Source organism: Physeter macrocephalus, chromosome 12, assembly GCF_002837175.3.
Source record: "Physeter macrocephalus isolate SW-GA chromosome 12, ASM283717v5, whole genome shotgun sequence".
Classification (NCBI taxonomy): domain Eukaryota; kingdom Metazoa; phylum Chordata; class Mammalia; order Artiodactyla; family Physeteridae; genus Physeter; species Physeter macrocephalus.
In genome coordinates, this window is record NC_041225.1 from 11,973,388 (window position 1) to 11,991,716 (window position 18,329).

General features: G+C 41.4%; 1 protein-coding gene and 1 pseudogene across 1 annotated transcript in view; one reads left to right on the forward strand and one right to left on the reverse strand.

Annotated features, from left to right (window-relative positions):
* The window catches only part of EIF2AK3 (eukaryotic translation initiation factor 2 alpha kinase 3), a 70,288-nt gene extending 69,251 nt beyond the window's left edge, over positions 1-1,037 (reverse strand). Inside the window, exon 1 of the mRNA XM_024129797.2 lies at positions 528-1,037. Coding sequence (XP_023985565.1) covers positions 528-847 — 320 coding nt within the window. The 5' untranslated portion in view covers positions 848-1,037. The remainder of the gene's footprint in view (positions 1-527) is intronic.
* LOC102981537 (eukaryotic translation initiation factor 4B-like) lies at positions 872-17,738 on the forward strand (annotated as a pseudogene).
* The last annotated feature ends 591 nt before the right edge of the window (positions 17,739-18,329 follow it).

Genomic DNA, 18,329 nt, shown 5'->3' on the forward strand with positions numbered 1-18,329 from the left:
CTGATTCAGGTGTTCCGCAGACCTCAATTACAGAAATACTGATCTCAACCCTGGTCCGTGGGCACTACAGGGATATGTTTAAAGGGAAACGTTGAAATCTCTTTGTTAAGTCCTTTCCCCAAACAGCTGTCACAGCAGCACAGACATAAAGTAATTCACGAAAGAAAAAAAATGGGGTCTGTAAGTTCCTTGGGGTACTAGTAAAGCTCGAAAGCAATGCAAGAGGGAAAGTGACATTTCTTTCCCACCTCGACCTCCATTCTCCGAGCATCCTCCAGGTAACTTCGAGGATGCTACTTGCGCCTGGGAGCTAGAATCGGGCGCTGGGGAGCGGACCGAGGCCAGTCTCCGGTCCAGGGGATGGGAAGGCGGCCCCGCGCTCTCCCCCAGGTCAGCAGCAGTCCTCCGCCAGCGAGAGACCGTGGCCGAGCGGGGGGACCGCGGCCACCAGATCCTCCGCGGCGCACGCGCATAAACAAGGAGACTCCCGGGGTCAGCGGTCCGGGTGCTCTGCCCGCGCCCCTCACCTGCGGCACGGCCGAAGATCGGCCTCGTCGTCCGGTTCCGGCTCCCGCGGCTCCTGCTCCCCCGCGGCCGCCGGCAGCGCCTCGGCGTCCTCCACCGTCACCTCCGCCGCAGTCACGGCGCCCGCCGCCTGCACCCGCACGGCCGAGGTTGGAGCGGCCGCGGCCCCCAGGCCGAACGCCGCCTCCACTGTCGATGCGGGGAGGTCGGAAGCGCGCCGCGCGGCCACCGTCCCCGTCACGAGCCCCAGTTGAAGCGGCGGCAGCAGCAGAAGCAGCAGCAGCGCTCGTGCCAGCGACCCCGGGCGGGCGGCGCGCTCCATCAGCGGCCCGCCCCGCGCGCGGGCATGGAGGTGCAGCCGCCGGCGCCCGCCTCTCCCGCCGCCTGGAGCCCCGGACCAGGGCGAGGACGCGCTAGGGACCCCAGCCGCCGCCCCGACGGTCAGGACTTCCAGCCGCGTTCCTCAGGCCACGTCTTAGCCCGGCCTCAGCCACCGCCACCTGAGTGACAGCCTCCCTCGGACATCGCCCATTGAGCAAACTTTCCGCGAATCTGCTCTTTGATTGGCTGCGGCCTCTGCCACTCTGGGCTCCCAGTCTTGTCCTGTTGGAGAAGGTGGGCTTTCCCCGGTTGTCAACAGCAGGCCTGCCAATCAAATTGTATTTCCTTAGCCCGAGGCCCGGCCCTCTTCCGGACGCGGTTACCAATGAGAAACGCTCCTCCCGGCAACCTTCTTACCCGCTTGATGAGCTCCGCAGTTCCCAGAATGCCTTTCCCCAGAGCAGATTGGCCATTGTGCTGGTTGGCCTCGCCCCTCAAAGCGAGGCGCTAGAGAACAGTTGAAGGTCATTGGTGGAAGCGGATGCCCCTCAAAAGTCTGAGATAACTTCTTCTTGATTGGTTGGAAGCGGCACTTAACTACGTGGCGGATTCTGCATGCGGAGAGGAAGGTCCCAAGTGAAAGGAAGAGCGGCAGGCTAGTCCCTGGAGGGGCAACGTGAGTTGGGGAGACGATCCTGCGTGTGTCCGCGACGGTGTTGAGAAGTACGGCTGGTTAGAGATGCCGGTGACCTACGTGATCCAGTCTACCCGACACGCCCCTTCCTCATGATAAAGGAGAAGGAGCCCTGGCCCGGTACACTTACGTCATTTGTCTAAAGTCACGTAGCTAGTTATTTACGGAACCGTGACTTTCATCCAAGCCTTCTGATCCTGGTCTGCCATGCTTTGTACCTCACTATAGAGCAAAGAAAGAGTTAAAACCGCAAAAGGCCAAACTGGAGAAGATTTGAATGTGCGGCTAAGGCTTTAGAACTTTTCATGCAGTTAAGGACACCGTGAAGATTTTTGAGTGAAGTGATAAGAGTTGTGGTTTAGGAACAACCAACTGCTGTGGATTCCTCGCAGTGTTTTCAAAAGAAGAGCATCAAAGTTTAGAAGACTGGTTGGGCAGCTATAGCTGAGAGGCTATGACCTCATCAAAATTCTGAAGATTTTTTTTTTTTTTAAGATACCGGCATACAAACATTCTCTTAATTTCTTGTGTCCAAAAGCAAAACAAGCAAAACCCCCCACTTCGCCTTCCACCTCCCACATTTCATTGTTGCTCAGTACAGCGAAACTCTGAACTCTTTGTCTTTAATTCCTCTTCTCTCCTTGTCAAACACACTACAGTCGGGCTTTTGGGCACACAACTCCACAACTCCACCAAACTGCTCTAGCTGTGGCCACCATTGCTAAATTCAAAAGACAATTCTCCATCTTCATTTTATCAGCTATAGTTAACCCAGCCCACTCCCATCTTAATTTAATCTCCTCTTTGAAAGGCTTCTCTCCAAATAAGGTTACATTCGGAGGTACTGGGGGTAAGGACTTGAACATATGAATTTGAGGGGGGACACAATTCAGCCCGTAACACCCAGATACTCGTGAGACTTGTTCCCTCACTTCATTCAAGGCTCTGTTACCTTCCGAGTGAAGCCTCTCAGGACCACCCTTCCTAAACTCCTCCCCTGCTTTATTTCTCTCCTTAAATCTTAAAAACTCTACATACTTGTTTATTGTCTGTCTCCCTCCACTCCTATATAAATTCCATGAACATTTACTCATTGATATATTCAAAGAGCCTAAAAACAATACAAAGTGTTTAGTAAGTGTTTAATAAATATTTGTTGAATGAATGAATATCTGAGGACAGAGGGAAAGGGATAAATGGAAGAGATTGTAGTTGCTGCAGATAGAAGGGGGTGATTAAGGAAGCAAGATCCCAGAGTATCTGGAGAAAACAGAGACTGCTATGCCTTCCATGTTGAAAGTGGAGATTAGAGAGTACCCCTAGAGAATAAATTACTTTAAAATGAAGAGAAAATAGATGAGAGAGCTCAAACTAGTTGATCACTATCTACTCAACAAAACAGGAGATAAGATCTCCTAAGTAAGAGGTTATAAGAGGAAGGTGTCAGAAAATTAACCTGAGGTGAAAAATGATGGTTGACTACTTGTAACGGCTCATTTGAGATTAGCTAGTATTGCTATATATATTTTAGTGGACCTAGTCCTCACGGTTTTGTAACTTTTTCAAAAAATGATCATGGCATGAGCAATAATCTGAGCTAATGAATTAGGGATCTGCTTGCCACTTGTAAATGATGTGAAAGTTTTGTTCATTCATGTATTCATTTACCATTCAGGGAGTACCATGTAGCCACCTGCATGTAATGGGAATAAAGATGTGAACAAAACAGGCATGGTCCTTGCCCTTCTGAAGCTTAATATCTATCTAGTTAGGGAGACAGACACTAATAATATATTATTAAAACCAAGACAAGTGCTATGATGAAAAAGGCACAGGCAGAAGAGCAGTGGTGGAAAATGTCAAGAGAGTCAAGCTTCATACTCAGAAAAATAAAACCATGCAAATATTTCCATTTTGGAAAAAGAAGAAAAGTCCTGAGTCATGGTCATCTGAGTGGGAAGAAAATAACTGGGAGGGAAAAGAGACTCTGCCAGTTTTAGGACGGCGTGCAGAGTCACAGTGACTGCATGGGAGCTCTGGAAACGGAGTCTGAGCACCTCAGGGAAGTGTATGAAAAGCTGGGACCAGGCGTGTTGCTGATCAATGAGTCTGAGCCAGGAAAAGAAGCTGGTGTTTCGGTACCTGAGCCAGGGCAGCCCAGAACAATTAAGATTCTAAAACAGCTTGGTCCAGAAGGTCAGGAAAACAGGTTAGAGATTTAGTATCATAAGCTCGGTCCATGAACAGAGAATGTCTGTATCTGTTGAGATTGTATCTGGTTGTAATTAATAAAAAAAAAAAAAAACCAGCCACATAATGGCTGAAACAAGGAAGGGATTTATTTTTCTTAGTGACACGACAGTTCCACAATTGGTTTATTTAGTCTTAACGCTCCTGCTGTTTTTCCATTCTTCATGTATGACTTCTGTTCCTCATGCTTGTCATCTCATGATTTCAGGATGGCACGCCCAGCATCATTTCTTTACTATGGGTAGGAAGAGGGGAACAACAGAAGACATTTACCACCTGAATTTGCCCTCTTTCAAAGAACTTTCGTGGAAGCCCCAAGTAGAGGACTTCCACTTACAATTCAAAGGTCAAGACCATGTCACATAGTCTGCTAGGATAGCATACTGCCACTCTGAACAAAACTGGGGTTCTGCTAGTGACAATGAGGAGGGAATTTGTAATCTGCTTTATCGAAGTATAGTACATGTACGATAAACTCTTCCTATTGAAAGCGCGTGCTTGGATGAGTTTTGACAAATGCATACACCACAGTCAAGATAACAGAATATTTCATCACCCCCAAGGGCATCCTCACATCCCTCTGCAGTTAGTCCCTCCTTTCACTCCCCAGCCCCCAGGTAATCACTGATCTGTTTTCAGTCACAATGGATTTTCTAGAATTTTTAATAAATGTAATCATACAGTATAGACTCTTTTGTGTCTGGCTTCTTTCATTCATTATACTTTTAAATTCATGCATGTTGTCGCATGTAGCCATACTTTGTTCATTTTTACTGCCGAGGAGTGTTCTATCGTATCTATGCCACATTTGTTTATCCATTCACCTAGTGGTGTACATCGGGATATTTCCAATTTTCGGCTATTACGAATAAAGCTACTGGGACTTCCCTGGTGGTCCAGTGGTTAAGGCTCTGCGCTCCCAATGCAGGGGGCCCGTGTTCAATCCCTGTTCAGGGAACTAGATCCCACATGGCGCAGCTAAGAACCTGCATGCTGCCACTAGAAGATCCCGTGTGCCGCAACTAAGACCTGGCACAGCCAGATAAATAAATATTATTAAAAATAAATAAATAAAGCTGCTATGAACTTTCATGTACACCTCTTTTGTGGAAACATAGGTTTTTATAACCCTTGAGTAAATACCTAGAAGTAAACTTACTGGCTCATGTGATTGATGTATTTTTTAACTATATGACAATTTGCCAAATAGTTTTCCAAAGTGGTCGTACCATTTTGCACTCCACCAGCCATGTGTGAGAGTTCAAGTTGTTCCAAATCCTCACCAACATTTGATATTGTCGGTCTTTTAATATCTGCTATTCTAGTGGATATGCAATGGCATCTCATTGTGGTTTTGGTTTGCATTTCCCTGATAACTAATGATTTTGAACATCTTTTAATGTACTTATTGGACATTTATATATCTTCTTTTGTGACATATCTGTTCAAAGCATTTATAAATGAAAGAATTTATATAGGTAGGCACCCAGCAGAGTTTGCCATACAGTGAAATATGCTGTGTCCGTGGGCTATTGCCATAATAATAATAATAAGGAGCCATCCCAACAATGAAGTGGCTTTAAAAAAATTTATGCTTTCACACCCTGTGCCTGAGGGTTGAATGATGTAGCCAAAACACTTTATTCTTATGGCAATGGCAGAAACACAAAAAAAGATGAGTGGAAACTTACAGGCTAGAGTCAGAACCAGAGTACTGAAAAAGAAATAAAAGGAATCCAAATTGGAAAAGAAGAAGTTAAACTGTCTGTTTGCAGATGACATGATACTATACATAGAAGATCCTAAAGATGCTACCAGAAAACTACTCAAGCTCATCAGTGAATCTGGTAAAGTTGCAGTTCACAAAATTAATACACAGAAATCTGTCACATTTCTATACACTAACAATGAAAGATCAGAAGGAGAAATTCAAGAAACAATCCCATTTACCATCCCATCAAAAAGAATAAAATACCTAGGAATAAACCTACCTAAGGAGATAAAAGACATGTACTCCAAAAACTATAAGATGCTGATGAAAAAAATTGAAGAAGATACAAACATATGGAAAGATATACCATGTTCGTGGATTGGAAGAATCAATATCAGCAAAATAACTATAGTACCCAAGGCAATCTACAGGTTCAATGCAATCCCTGTCAAATTACCAATGTCATTTTTCACAGAACTAGAACAAAAAATCTTAAAATTTGTATGGAGACACAATAGACCCTGAATACCCAAAACAATCTTGAGAAAGAAAAACAGAGCTGGAGGAATCAGGATCCCTGACTTCAGACTATACTACAAAGCTATAGTCATCAAAACAGTATGGTACTGGCACAAAAATAGAAATATAGATCAATGGAACAGGATAGAAAGCCCAGAGATAAACCCACGCACTTATGGTCAATTAATCTATGACAAAGGAGGCAAGACTACACAATGGTGGGAAGACACTCTCTTCAACAAATGGTGTTGGGCAAACTGGACCAACAAAAAAAAAAAGAAAAAAATGAAATTAGATCATTCTTTAACACCATCCACAAAAATAAGCTCAAAATGGATTAAAGACCTAAATGTGAGACCAGACACTAAAAAACTCCTAGAGGAAAACATAGGCAGAACACTCTCTGATATAAATCTCAGCAATATCTTTTTCAATCTGTCTCCCAGAATAATGGAAATAAAAACAAAAATAAACAAATGGGACCTAATTAAACTCAAAAGATTTTGCACAGCAAAGGAAACCATAAATGAAATGAAAAGACAACCCACAGATTGGGAGAAAATATTTGCAAATGATGTGACTGACAAAGGATTATTCTCCAAAATTTACAAACAGCTCATGAGGCTTAATATCATCAAAACAAGCAACCCAATCAAAAAATGGGCAGAAGACCTAAATAGACGTTTCTCCAAAGAAGACATACAGGTGGCCAGGAGGCACATGAAAAGATGTTCAACATTGCTAATTATTAGAGAAATGCTAGTCAAAACTACAATGAGATATCACCTCACACCAGTCAAAATGGCTAGCATCAAAAAATCCACAAACAATAAATGCGGGAGAGGGTGTGGAGAGAAGGGAACCCTCCTACACTGTTGGTGGGAATGTAAATTGGTACAGCCACTATGGAGAACAGTATGGAACTTGCTTAAAATACTAAAAATAGAACTATCATATGACCCTGCAATCCTACTTCTGGGCCTATATCTGGAGAAAAACATGGTCCAAAAGGATACATGCACCCCAATGTTCACTGCAGCACTGTTTACAATAGCCAAGACATGGAAGCAACCTAAATGTCTATCAACAGAGGTATAGATAAAGAAGTATATATATATATATATATATATATATATATACAATGAAATATTACTCAGCCATTAAAAAGAATGAAATGATGCCATTTGCAGCAATGTGGATGGACCTAGAGATTGTCGTACTGAGTGAAGTAAATCAGACAGAGAAAGAGAAATATCATATGATATCCCTTGTATGTGGAATCTAAAAATAAATGATACAAATGAACTTATTTACAAAACAGAAACAGACTCACAGACTTAGAGAAGAAACTTCTGGTTGCCAGGAGGAAGTATGTGGGGAAGGGATAGTTAGGAGTTTGGGATCGACATGTACACACTGCTATATTTAAAATGGATAATCAACAAGGACCTACTGTATAGCACAGGGAACTCTGTTCAATGTTATGTGGCAGCCTGGATGGGAGGGGAGTTTAGGGGAGAATGGATACATGTATATGTATGGCTGAGTCCCTTTGCTGTGCACCTGAAACTATCACAACATTGTTAATTGCCTATACTCCAATATAAAATAAAAAGTAAAAAAAAAAAAAAAGAAAAAGAACGGGAGTACTATTACTTCCATCCACATTCCTTAGGCTAAGGCAGAGCATATGACTGAGTCCAACAACAATGGGGCAGGAAAACAGACCCTGCAGAGAAACTGCAAATTACACGACAGGACTCATGATTTTGGAGAACAAAAATAGAATCTGTCACAACTGCTATGGGAGTGATCAATTATATCTGTGCCTGAATCAAGCATGAACAATTGCTTCAAAGCCATACACACAATGAGACACCACTCCATATCTATTAGAACAGCTATTTTTAAAAATATTTATTTATTTATTTGGCTGCACCAGGTCTTAGTTACAGCACGCCAGATCTTCAGTTGCAGCATGCAGGAACTTAGTTATGGCATGTGGGATCTAGTTCCCTGACCAGGGACCGAACCTGGGCCGCTTGCATTGGGAGTGTGGAGTCTTAGCCATTGGACCATGAGGGAAGTCCCGAGAACAGCTATTTTTTTAAAAAGACAATATCAAGTGCTGGTGAGGATGTGGAACAATTGGAAATCTCATACATTGCTGGTCTGAATGCAAAATGGTAAAACTTTTTGGAAACAGTTTGGCAGTTTTTTGTATAATTAGACATGTACTTACCATATGACTCAACAATTCCACTCCCAAGTTTTTATCCAAGAGACATGGAAACACGTCCACACAAAGACATGTATGCAAATGTGTATAGAAGCTTTACTCATAATTGCCCAAACCAGAAACAGAGAAAATATCTATCAACTAGCGAATGGATAAACAAACTGCAGTACGTCCATATGATGGAATACTACTCAGCAATGCAAAGGAACAAGTTACGTGAATGACATGGATGCATTTCAAAAGCATTGTACTAAGTGAAATCATACCTTAATAAATCTGACCTTAAAGACCAACAAACAAGAAAATAATATAGACCTTTTCTCTTCCATTTTGTCCTGAAAAAGGCAAGAGGATGTGAAAACCGAGATTTGATTTGACAACTGAAATTCCAATGATTCTTAGCCAGTTAAGTGACAAGCCAAAACTCAATGTGGCTTTGTTTGATTTGACATATGACGTGTAAATAAACTGTTTGGGGGTGCACCTTTCTTAAGCCTTGGAAGTTGCTTGGTGCAGGTTAGATGACAAGGATGGAAAAAGGAATTCATGAGGTTCTGATTGGGGAGTGCAGAGCACATAACAAACTTGGGTTTCTGGTGGCTGTTTCAACCTTTAAAAAAATGATTACACTTAAGGCCTATGTAAAAAAAGGGACAGGGATCCCCAAAGAGGATCCCAACCCCTAAAGACTAGGGGTTTTTCAGCTGTAGTGAGCAAGCAGTGTATCAATGTTTCTCTAAGTGTGGTCCTGGATGGACTTAATTAGAAGTTCAGGAAAGGGGGCCCAAGCATCTCCATTTTATTTTTTTTTATTTAAAAAATTTCTAGTGAACTATAATTGATTTACAATGTTGTGTTAGTTTCAGGTGTACAGCAAAGTGATGCAGATATATATATATATATATATATATATATATACGTATATATTCTTTTTCAGATTCTTTTCCCATATAGGTTATTATAAAATATCTAGTATAGATAGTTCCCTGTGCTATACAGTAGGTCCTTGTTTTTTTTTAAAAAAATTTATTAATTAATTAATTTTTGGCTGCGTCAGGTCTTCGTTGCTGTGCGTGGGCTTTCTCTAGTTGCAGGGACCGGGGGCTACTCTTTGTTGCAGTGCACGGGCTTCTCATTGCGGTGGCTTCTCTTGTTGCAGAGCACAGGCTCTAGGCTCGCGGGCTCAATAGTTGTGGCACACGGGCTTAGTTGCTCTGCGGCATGTGGGATCTTCCCCAACCAGGGCTCGAACCCATGTCCCCTGCATTGGCAGGTGGATTCCTAACCACTGTGCCACCAGGGAAGTTCCCAATCCCTAACTGTTTATCTGTTTTATATATAGTAGTATATATATGTTATTCCCAAATTCCTCATTTATCCTTCCCCCTACGCAAGCACCTCCATTTTAAACAAACTAACTCCCTACGACATTCTTACACACACTAAAGTTTGAGGAATATGGTAGTTTGGAGTTAATATGTTTGTTATAGTGTGGATGCTGTGAAATTCATGATTTTTCTGAATACCTACAATTTATTTACATGTGCCTAGTTTATACCAAAGATCCTTCCCATTGAAGTGTTACCTGACCATCCACCTCTACTCCCACTAACCCTCAATTCAAGGGCCTATACTTTCTCCTTTGTGGTGTTCTAGAAAATTCTTCCTGGCCATTGCTAGTCCACCTCAGCTGCTTGCAGCTTGACTGTTGTTTACGGCCACTTCACTCTAGTCATTGCCTGTAGCTCCTGGACACAGCCCCTGAACAGGAGGCTGCTCTCCACCTCCGGCCTCCAGCTCAGACTTTATTCTCTACAGCCACCACATAAGATTGCAAGTGCTGGGCTTCCCTGGTGGCGCAGTGGTTGAGAGTCCGCCTTCCGATGCAGGGGACACGCGTTCGTGCCCCGGTCCGGGAGGATCCCATATGCCGCGGAGCGGCTGGGCCCGTGAGCCTGCGCGTCCGGAGCCTGTGCTCCACAACGGGAGAGGCCACGGCAGAGAGAGGCCCGCATACCGCAAAAAAAAAAAAAAACAAACAAAAAAAAAGATTGCATGTGCTGATGAAACTTTACCAAAAGGTTGGGGTAATTAAAGAGAAAAGAGTGGTGATCATTTTGTAATGTATAGAAATATCAAATCACCATTGTGCACCTGGAACTAACATACTGTTGTAGGTCAATTACACGTCAATAAAAAAATAAAAAATTAAAATTAAAAATAATTTAAACCAGGAATTCCCTAGTGGTCCAGTGGTTAGGACTGCATGTTTTCACTGCAGAGGGCCCGGGTCCTGTCCCCGGTCAGGGGACTAAGCTCCCACAAGCCGCGCACCACGGCCAAAAAAAAAAAAAAATTAAACCAACTATTTTTAGACTGAGTTAGTAGTAAAAATTTGTAATTTTTTTCAGGAATACCATGAATTCGCATAGTTTGGGACATACTTAAAGTCACATAAATCAGAAGGTTCCCAAGTGTACTAGGTGTTGGATGAGTGATATAAAGAAATTCAGACCACTTGTTTGAGGTATGGATTATCCTATGGATTTCTGGATATTTAAGAAATTTATGTTAAAATTTTTTTAGTAAAGAGGAAAGAACCCCAAACGTTAAACCCATCATGTCTTGGGTATGCCTACTTTTGCTTCTTTTTCCCTTCCTACCCACAGGAATTGGTTTAGTACTGGATTCTGTCTTTCTCATGGTGTTGGTCAGCTACTGTCACCATAATCTGCATAACTAAGCACCCTAAATAGTCATTTATTCTTCCTTATGCATCTGCATGTCAGCTGGGGTTTAGCTCAAAACTGATGGATCCAGTTCTACTCCGCTGGTTTCTCATCCTCCTTGGAAGAATGGGTTACTTGGGGCATGTTCCTCTTATGTAAGAGGGCAAGCCCCACCACACACGCATAGGTCAAACCTCTGCTTTTATATGTCTGCTAATATCCGTGTAGCCAAGGTATGATGCATAGCCAAGTCCAAAGTGAAAAAGCAGTGGGGGAAGAGGCCATGTCTAGAGCATGGTTGCATATAATTACCACATGGGAGAGAAGACCTGTGACCATTCACTGTCTCCCACGCCCATCCTGAGTATTTGTTTCCTTATCAGAGAGACTGAGTCCAGAGCAATGCCTTGAGGCTTCACCAGGACAGTAACTGATAATTATTACTCTTGAATTTACATGTCTGGTCCAGTTCTGGACAGATATGGGTGATTCCTTCTGGTCCTTTTGGAAATCTCCCTAAAAGTGGGATTTGCAGGCATGTATGCAGAAATGCAGAAACAAGTCCCTGTATATATACCCACACAGGCAAATATATAGTTGTACATGCATGTGGACATGTGCAGTTATGCACACCTTTCCTCCAAAAATAAATTTAATCTCAGAGATTTTCTACTAAATTCTTAAGTAGAAAGAATATTTTCCCAACTGCTTTATAAATTGCAAAGAATCCCATTTCATAAGGATATGCGGACTTTACATTATGCTGAGAAATATCAATGCCTTTTCTTCAACTTTACCTCTTCTTCATCATCAAACATCTGGGGGCCTGCCAGGAATAACAGAGCAGCCACGAGCTGGGCCTCTGTACCTCCAAGTGTCCTACTCCCTTAAATGCACAGAAACCCTGGCACAGGATAATTCTTACTCAAGGGCTTCATTGCTTTCCTTTTCTGTCTGGGCGAAGGGGAAGGAGAGATTTTATTCTTCCAGTTGTATGCAATGCTTCTAATTCAGGAGGAAATAGAGGCACTAATTAGCACTAGTTTGGGGACACCCAGTGACTCGCTGTGTGCTCTGGGGCAATCTGCTTCTCTCTAAGCCTCACAGCGTCTTCTGCGGTCACTTGTACCAGGAGCTCTCAGTGGTCACACGCACCAGGGACTCTCTTTGTTCATTTCAGTTCCATTTTTACATAATTTTATGCATCTCTTTTCTACAGAGAATATTTACACAATTTTACAATTTAAAAAAATCTAAATAACTAGGTTAGCAACAAGTAAACACAAACACAAAGGATCGCTTTGTATCACTAACCATAGATGAAATTATTTCTCACATGGGGGCCATCAGTATATTCTTAAAGGTTAGCAAGTATGGAATTATACATATATATATTTTATATATATTTAATATATGTATTAAATATGTGTATTAAATATATGTATGAAGTATATATATTTAACTTTGTGTTTTTATTTGCATGATTTTTAAAATTAAATGTAATCATACGATCATCTAGCTAAACCTCTTCAGCATTTAAGGTCAAGCTTGTATTTGTGTCTATCAAATTAGCACCTAGTATTGGCAACTAATTGTCAGTTCTAGTTTTAAAATGGATAACCGACAAGGATCTACTGTAAAAAAAATACAAATTAGCACCTAGTAATACTATTTTCATTGTCACAGGCAACAGGGAGAAAATAAGCTGCATATTGATATAGAAAGATTTATTCCTGCCAAATAAAACCCAAAAAGATGTATTGTCCTTTGAGAGCAAGTGCTCCATGTGGTTCAAATACAGAAAAGTGGTGTCAGACTCAGATCCTCACATGACATGTAGTTTTTATAAGTGGGCCTGACTGAAAACTGTCCTAGCTGTCAGTATTTGAGCACCTGCTGCCAGCTCTGACATAAGAGTTAGTTTTAGACCAAATATTCTACCGAGGATGACTATAAAGTTAAATTAAAAAAAAAAATCCTTTGAAGGTATCAGAAAGTAGCCAAGCCATCCAGGACTTGAGAGGCTAAGAATGGGAAACAAAGAAAACGCAGTGAGATCAAGATAATGCTCTCCATCATTTCTCCCCTTGAGACATTTGCTGAATTATAAACAACAAGAGTCCAAGCAGAAGTTGCAGCTTAGCGAACTTCTAGGAGTCTCACAGGGCTACCAAAACAAAATGTGGCGGTCAGGCCTAGGAAGAATGCCAGGACTGGAGGGGCTCAGATTGGAGAGAAAAGGGAATTGTTGAAAACTGAGCTGATATTCTACCTCACTTTTCCCAATCAAGGCCTTTGCTGATTCCTAAGCTATGCAGGTTAGAGATCAAAAGCCCAAGCAGAAAGAGGCAGAGAAAAGGCTAAAAAGTGCAATAGTCTTCTTGTGCTGAGGAGTCAAAAATGGGAAGTCAAGGCCCAGCAAGGAGTCGGAGCTCTGAAAAATCCCCCCAGTCTTTCAGCTTTCAGATAGACTGCAGATAGGAGTAAGGACAAAGTGGAAATAAAATAGCCTCAAAAAACATAAAACCCAGCCTTAAAGAACCACATTCCCTAATTGGATTAGGGTGATCTGCCCCAACTCTGCCAGAAGATAATTAAATGATCTCTGCAGAAGGAAAGTTATGTAGAACTTCTACAATTATTCCTACATATTGTCTAGCATTTGAGCAAAAATCTACAAGTCATGTCAATAAACAGAACCAAGTGGCAGAAAGTTAGAATTAAAAAAAAGAAATAGATCAGATTCATTGGAGATTGAGATATTGGAGGTATCAGACACAGGCTATAAAATAATTATAGTTAATGTCCTAAAAATAGATGACAACATGGAGAATTTCATCAAAGAACTGGAATCTATTTTAAAAAAGTGAAAATTTTAGAACATAAAGATAAATTAATTGACATAAAAATGGTCAATAAATACCTGAAAAAATGCTCAACATTATTAGTCATTTGCCAAAGGTAAGTTGAAACCACAATGAGAAACCACTTCATACCTAGGATGGCAAACTAAACAAAACAGTCGATAACAGGTATTGTCCAGTGGAACACCCGCATGGAAAAATTTAAACCTGCATACATTCCTGGGGGGTATAAAATGATATAGCCACTTTGAAAAACAGTCTGGCACTTCCTCAAAATGTTAATGATAGAGTTACCTTATAACCAAGCAATTCAACTCCTAGGTCCGTACCCAAGAGACTTGAAAACATATGTTCATGCAAAAACTTGTATATAGATGTTCATAGTAGCTTTATTCATAATAGACAAAAAGTGGAAAGAACCCAAATGTTCATCACTGATAAAGAGATAAACAAAACTGTGCTATGTGATCAAAAAATGTAATATTATTCAGCCATAAAAAAGGAATGAAGTACTGATACATGTTGCAACACAGATGAACCTTGGAAATATTAAGTTAACTGAAAGAAGCCAGTCATAAAAGGTCACATATTATATTATTCCATTTATGTGAAACATTCCAGATAGGAAAATCCATAAAGACAGAAAGTAGTTTAGTGGCTGCCAGGCGCTAGAGACAGAAGAGAATGGAGAATGACTGATAAAGCATGCAGTTTCTTTTTAGGGTGATGAAAATGTTCTGAAATTAGATAATGGAGGTCATTGTAGAACTCTGCAACTATACTAAAAACCATTGATTTGTATACTTTAAAAGTATGTGAATTGTATCTCAATAAAAATATTATTTAATAAAAAGAAAAATTAATTAATTGAAATTAAGAATTTAGTACACGGGTGTAACAGTAGAAGAGAGAATTAGTGAACTCGAAGTTTTCTCGGGGGAAAAATATACAAATTGAGTAACAAAAAGAAAAAAGAATGGAAAATAAAAAGAAAACCTAAGAAATTCACAGAACATTATAAAAAAGTCTGCATAGGTATAACTGGAGTCTTCCAGGAGAGAAATGATAGTAGCAATATTTGAAGAAATACTGAGAATTTCAAAAAATTGTTAAAAAAAATCAAGCTACAGATTCGAGGATTTTTTACGAACCCCAAGCAGTTTAAACACAAAAGAAAACCACACATAGGCTCATCATAGTGAAACTGCTGAAAACCAAAAGTTAAAGACATCATCTTAAAAAGAACCATAGGAAAAAATACACATTGCCTTCAAAGGAACAATAGTAAGATTGACAGATTACTTAGACAAAGACATGACAATGTTAAAGTGGTGTAAGAAATGAACTGACAACTTATAATACTCTACTCAGTGAAAACGTCTTTTAAAAAATGAAAGCAATACAAAAACTTTAAAAACAATAAAAGGACCTGGCTGTCAGCAGACTTAGAGTAAAATAAATACTGAAGGGAGCTTTTCAGATAGAGAGAAAATGATCCAAGATGGAAATCTGAAAATGAAGGGCACAAGAACTAATGATTATTGAAAAGGGTAAATGTGGGGATAAATATAAATGAAAATTATTGTTTTGTAGAATAATGCTAATGCCTTTTGGAGCTTTAAGTATTACATAGGATTTAAATGTACATAATATTAAAATACATGGGCTTCCCTGGTGGCACAGTGGTTAAGAATCTGCCTGCCAATGCAGGGGACATGGGTTCAAGCTCTGGTCCCGGAGGATCCCACATGCCACAGAGCAACTAAGCCCGTGCGCCACAACTACTGAGCCTGTGCTCTAGAGCCCGTGAGCCACAGCTACTGAGCCTTCGTGCCACAACTACCGAAGTCTGTGCGCCTAGAGCCCATGCTCTGCAACAAGAGAAGCCACCGCAATGAGAGGCCCGTGCACCACAACAAAGAGTCGCCCCCGCCTGCTACTACTAGAGAAAGCCCCGTGCACAGCAAAGAAGACACAACACAGCCAAAAATAAAAATAAATAAATTAAAAATAAATAAATAAAATAAAATACTTAACAATAGCACAAAATGTGGGAGTAGGCAAATGCAGTTAATGCAGTCAAAGATCTTTGCATTGTCTGGGAAAGTGAAGTACTAATTTATGTTATACTGTATTAGGTCAAGGATGCATGTTACAATCTTAGGGTTATCACTTAAAGGATAATAAAGGTTGTATAACTAACAGAGGGAGGAAATGGAATAATAAAAATATGTGATTTATCCAAAGTGGGCAGGAAAATAGGAAAAAGAGGACAAGAAACAGGTGGGACAGGTAGAGAACAAAAACAGTAAGTGGTAGATATAAATGTCAGTATATCAGTATCTACATTAAACATGTATGGGATAAGTACTCGTGTTATAACACAAAGCTTATCAGACTAGATAAACGGTAAGAGACACACCTTATCTGTAAGGTGTACACGCAAAACTTGTACATGCAAACGGTAGCAAAAAGAAAGCTGATGTAATCATAATTATATCCGGAAAAGCTGATTTTTAAAATGACTTGAAATTTTTAAAAAGTAGACTTGAGTACTTTTTAAGAGCAGTTCTAGGTTTACAGCCAAACTGAGCAGAAAGTACAGAGTTCCCAAATACCTCCTCTCCCCACATACCCACAGCCGCACCCTCTATCAAAATCCGCAGCCTCCCAGAGTGGTACATTTGCTACAGTCAACTAACCTACATTGATTCATCATTATCACCCCTAGTCCAGTGCATTTACCCCGTGAACCCAGCAAGGAGGTTGAAAGGTTTTGGTTATACTGAGTTTGAGGACCTGAGTTTGGATTCCTTGCTCAGTATATGCTGAGTATCAGTGAAGTGTTTCTAGGGAACAGGGGATTTCGAACGGACATTGCTGATCAAGTACCGGATGAATACAGGAATGATCGTTCTTTTGGGCAAGATAGAAATCGGTATTCTGACAAAACAGATATACACTGTAGGGCCCATCCTGCTGCAGACAGCTTTGATGACTACCCGCCCAGAAGAAGTGATGATAGCTTTGGGCACAAATGTTGAGATCACTGTGATTCACACTGATACCATCATGGGTGTCAGAATGAGTAGTAGGATGGTTCACCCCGGGATATGGATTGATATGGGGGCTGGGATTGCTATGATGACCGAGGCAGTAGAGACTATGACAGAGGCTATGATTCAGGCTGTGGCAGGAAGACCATTTGGTCATGCACCATAGAGATGATAACTACGGAGAAAGGGGGGACCACTCTGAAGACAGATATGACAGACGAGATGACCGGTCATAGAGCTCCCGAGATGAAAACAGGCATGATGGGTACTCCCAAGGAAGATGATTCCTCTGCTAGCACCTTGCAGCCCAGGCGAGCAGCCTCTGTCAGTAGAGGGGCAAAGCCTAACTGACACAGTCGCTAGACACGTTCCCCAAAACTAGAACTTCAACCTCGGGAGAGACACAAAAGCTGCCCAGGTAAAGAAACTCAGGAAAGGGAAGGGTTGAGGAGAGGAAGTAAGTCATCACAGACGGACCTCAGCCGCATCTGGCAGCAATGCACGAAGAAAAGAGAAAGAGGTCTTTAGAAAAGTAAACATTCAATAAGGAGGAAGATTGTCGCTCTCCAACTTCCAAGCCTCCCAAACCTGAGCAGCTTCCCAAGGTAATGCCAGCCCCTCCACCAAAGGAGAATGCTTGGGGGAAGCTGATCTCAGAGCTCAGGAACAGAGAGCAACAACAGTAGTTCCGGCTCAGCCATCTGAGGAAGGACCAGCAGGAAAGGTGAAAAGAAAATAGATGGGTGAATGTCCCAAAAGGTCAGCGTGGCAACTCCGGCCCTAATCCAGTACAGGGAGGGAACAAAGACGACCAGAGGAGTAAGGTGTGAAGGATGGCAAAAAAGGGTCCGGACTCCTGATGATAAGCCCTAGGCTTCCTTGTAGTCTCTGTTTTGCTGTATTTCCCACCTTTCAACACGGCCCCAACTCTGCTCACTCTCTGATAACCCAATTTACAGCTCTGCTGCCTGCCTCTGCCTCCTTTCTGAGACCACAGCGGCTGTTACTCTCTGTCCGGGTAGTCGGACCCAATCTCTCTCCTAGGCTATGGCCCCTAATTCTTTTAGGGCTCTGCCCTAGGATTTTGTATTAAAAAGAGGGTGATTATCTATCTATCTATCTAGATATACATATATATAGATATATTCATTCTAGATATATAAATGTATTTCTATATAACTAAATATATATTTCTATACCTATCTATATTTGTATCTCTCTGGAAGAAGAAAACAGGTCCCAAGGTTGCTTCTGGAAAAACAAACAGGTTGGCCAAGGCACCAGGGTGGGAGGATAGGAGGAAGACTGTTTCCTTCTTTCAGCGGCTTTATTGAGATGTAATTCACATAACATACAATTCACCTATTTAAAGTGTAGCATTCAATGGTTGAATATATTGACAGAGTTGTGCCACCAGGAAG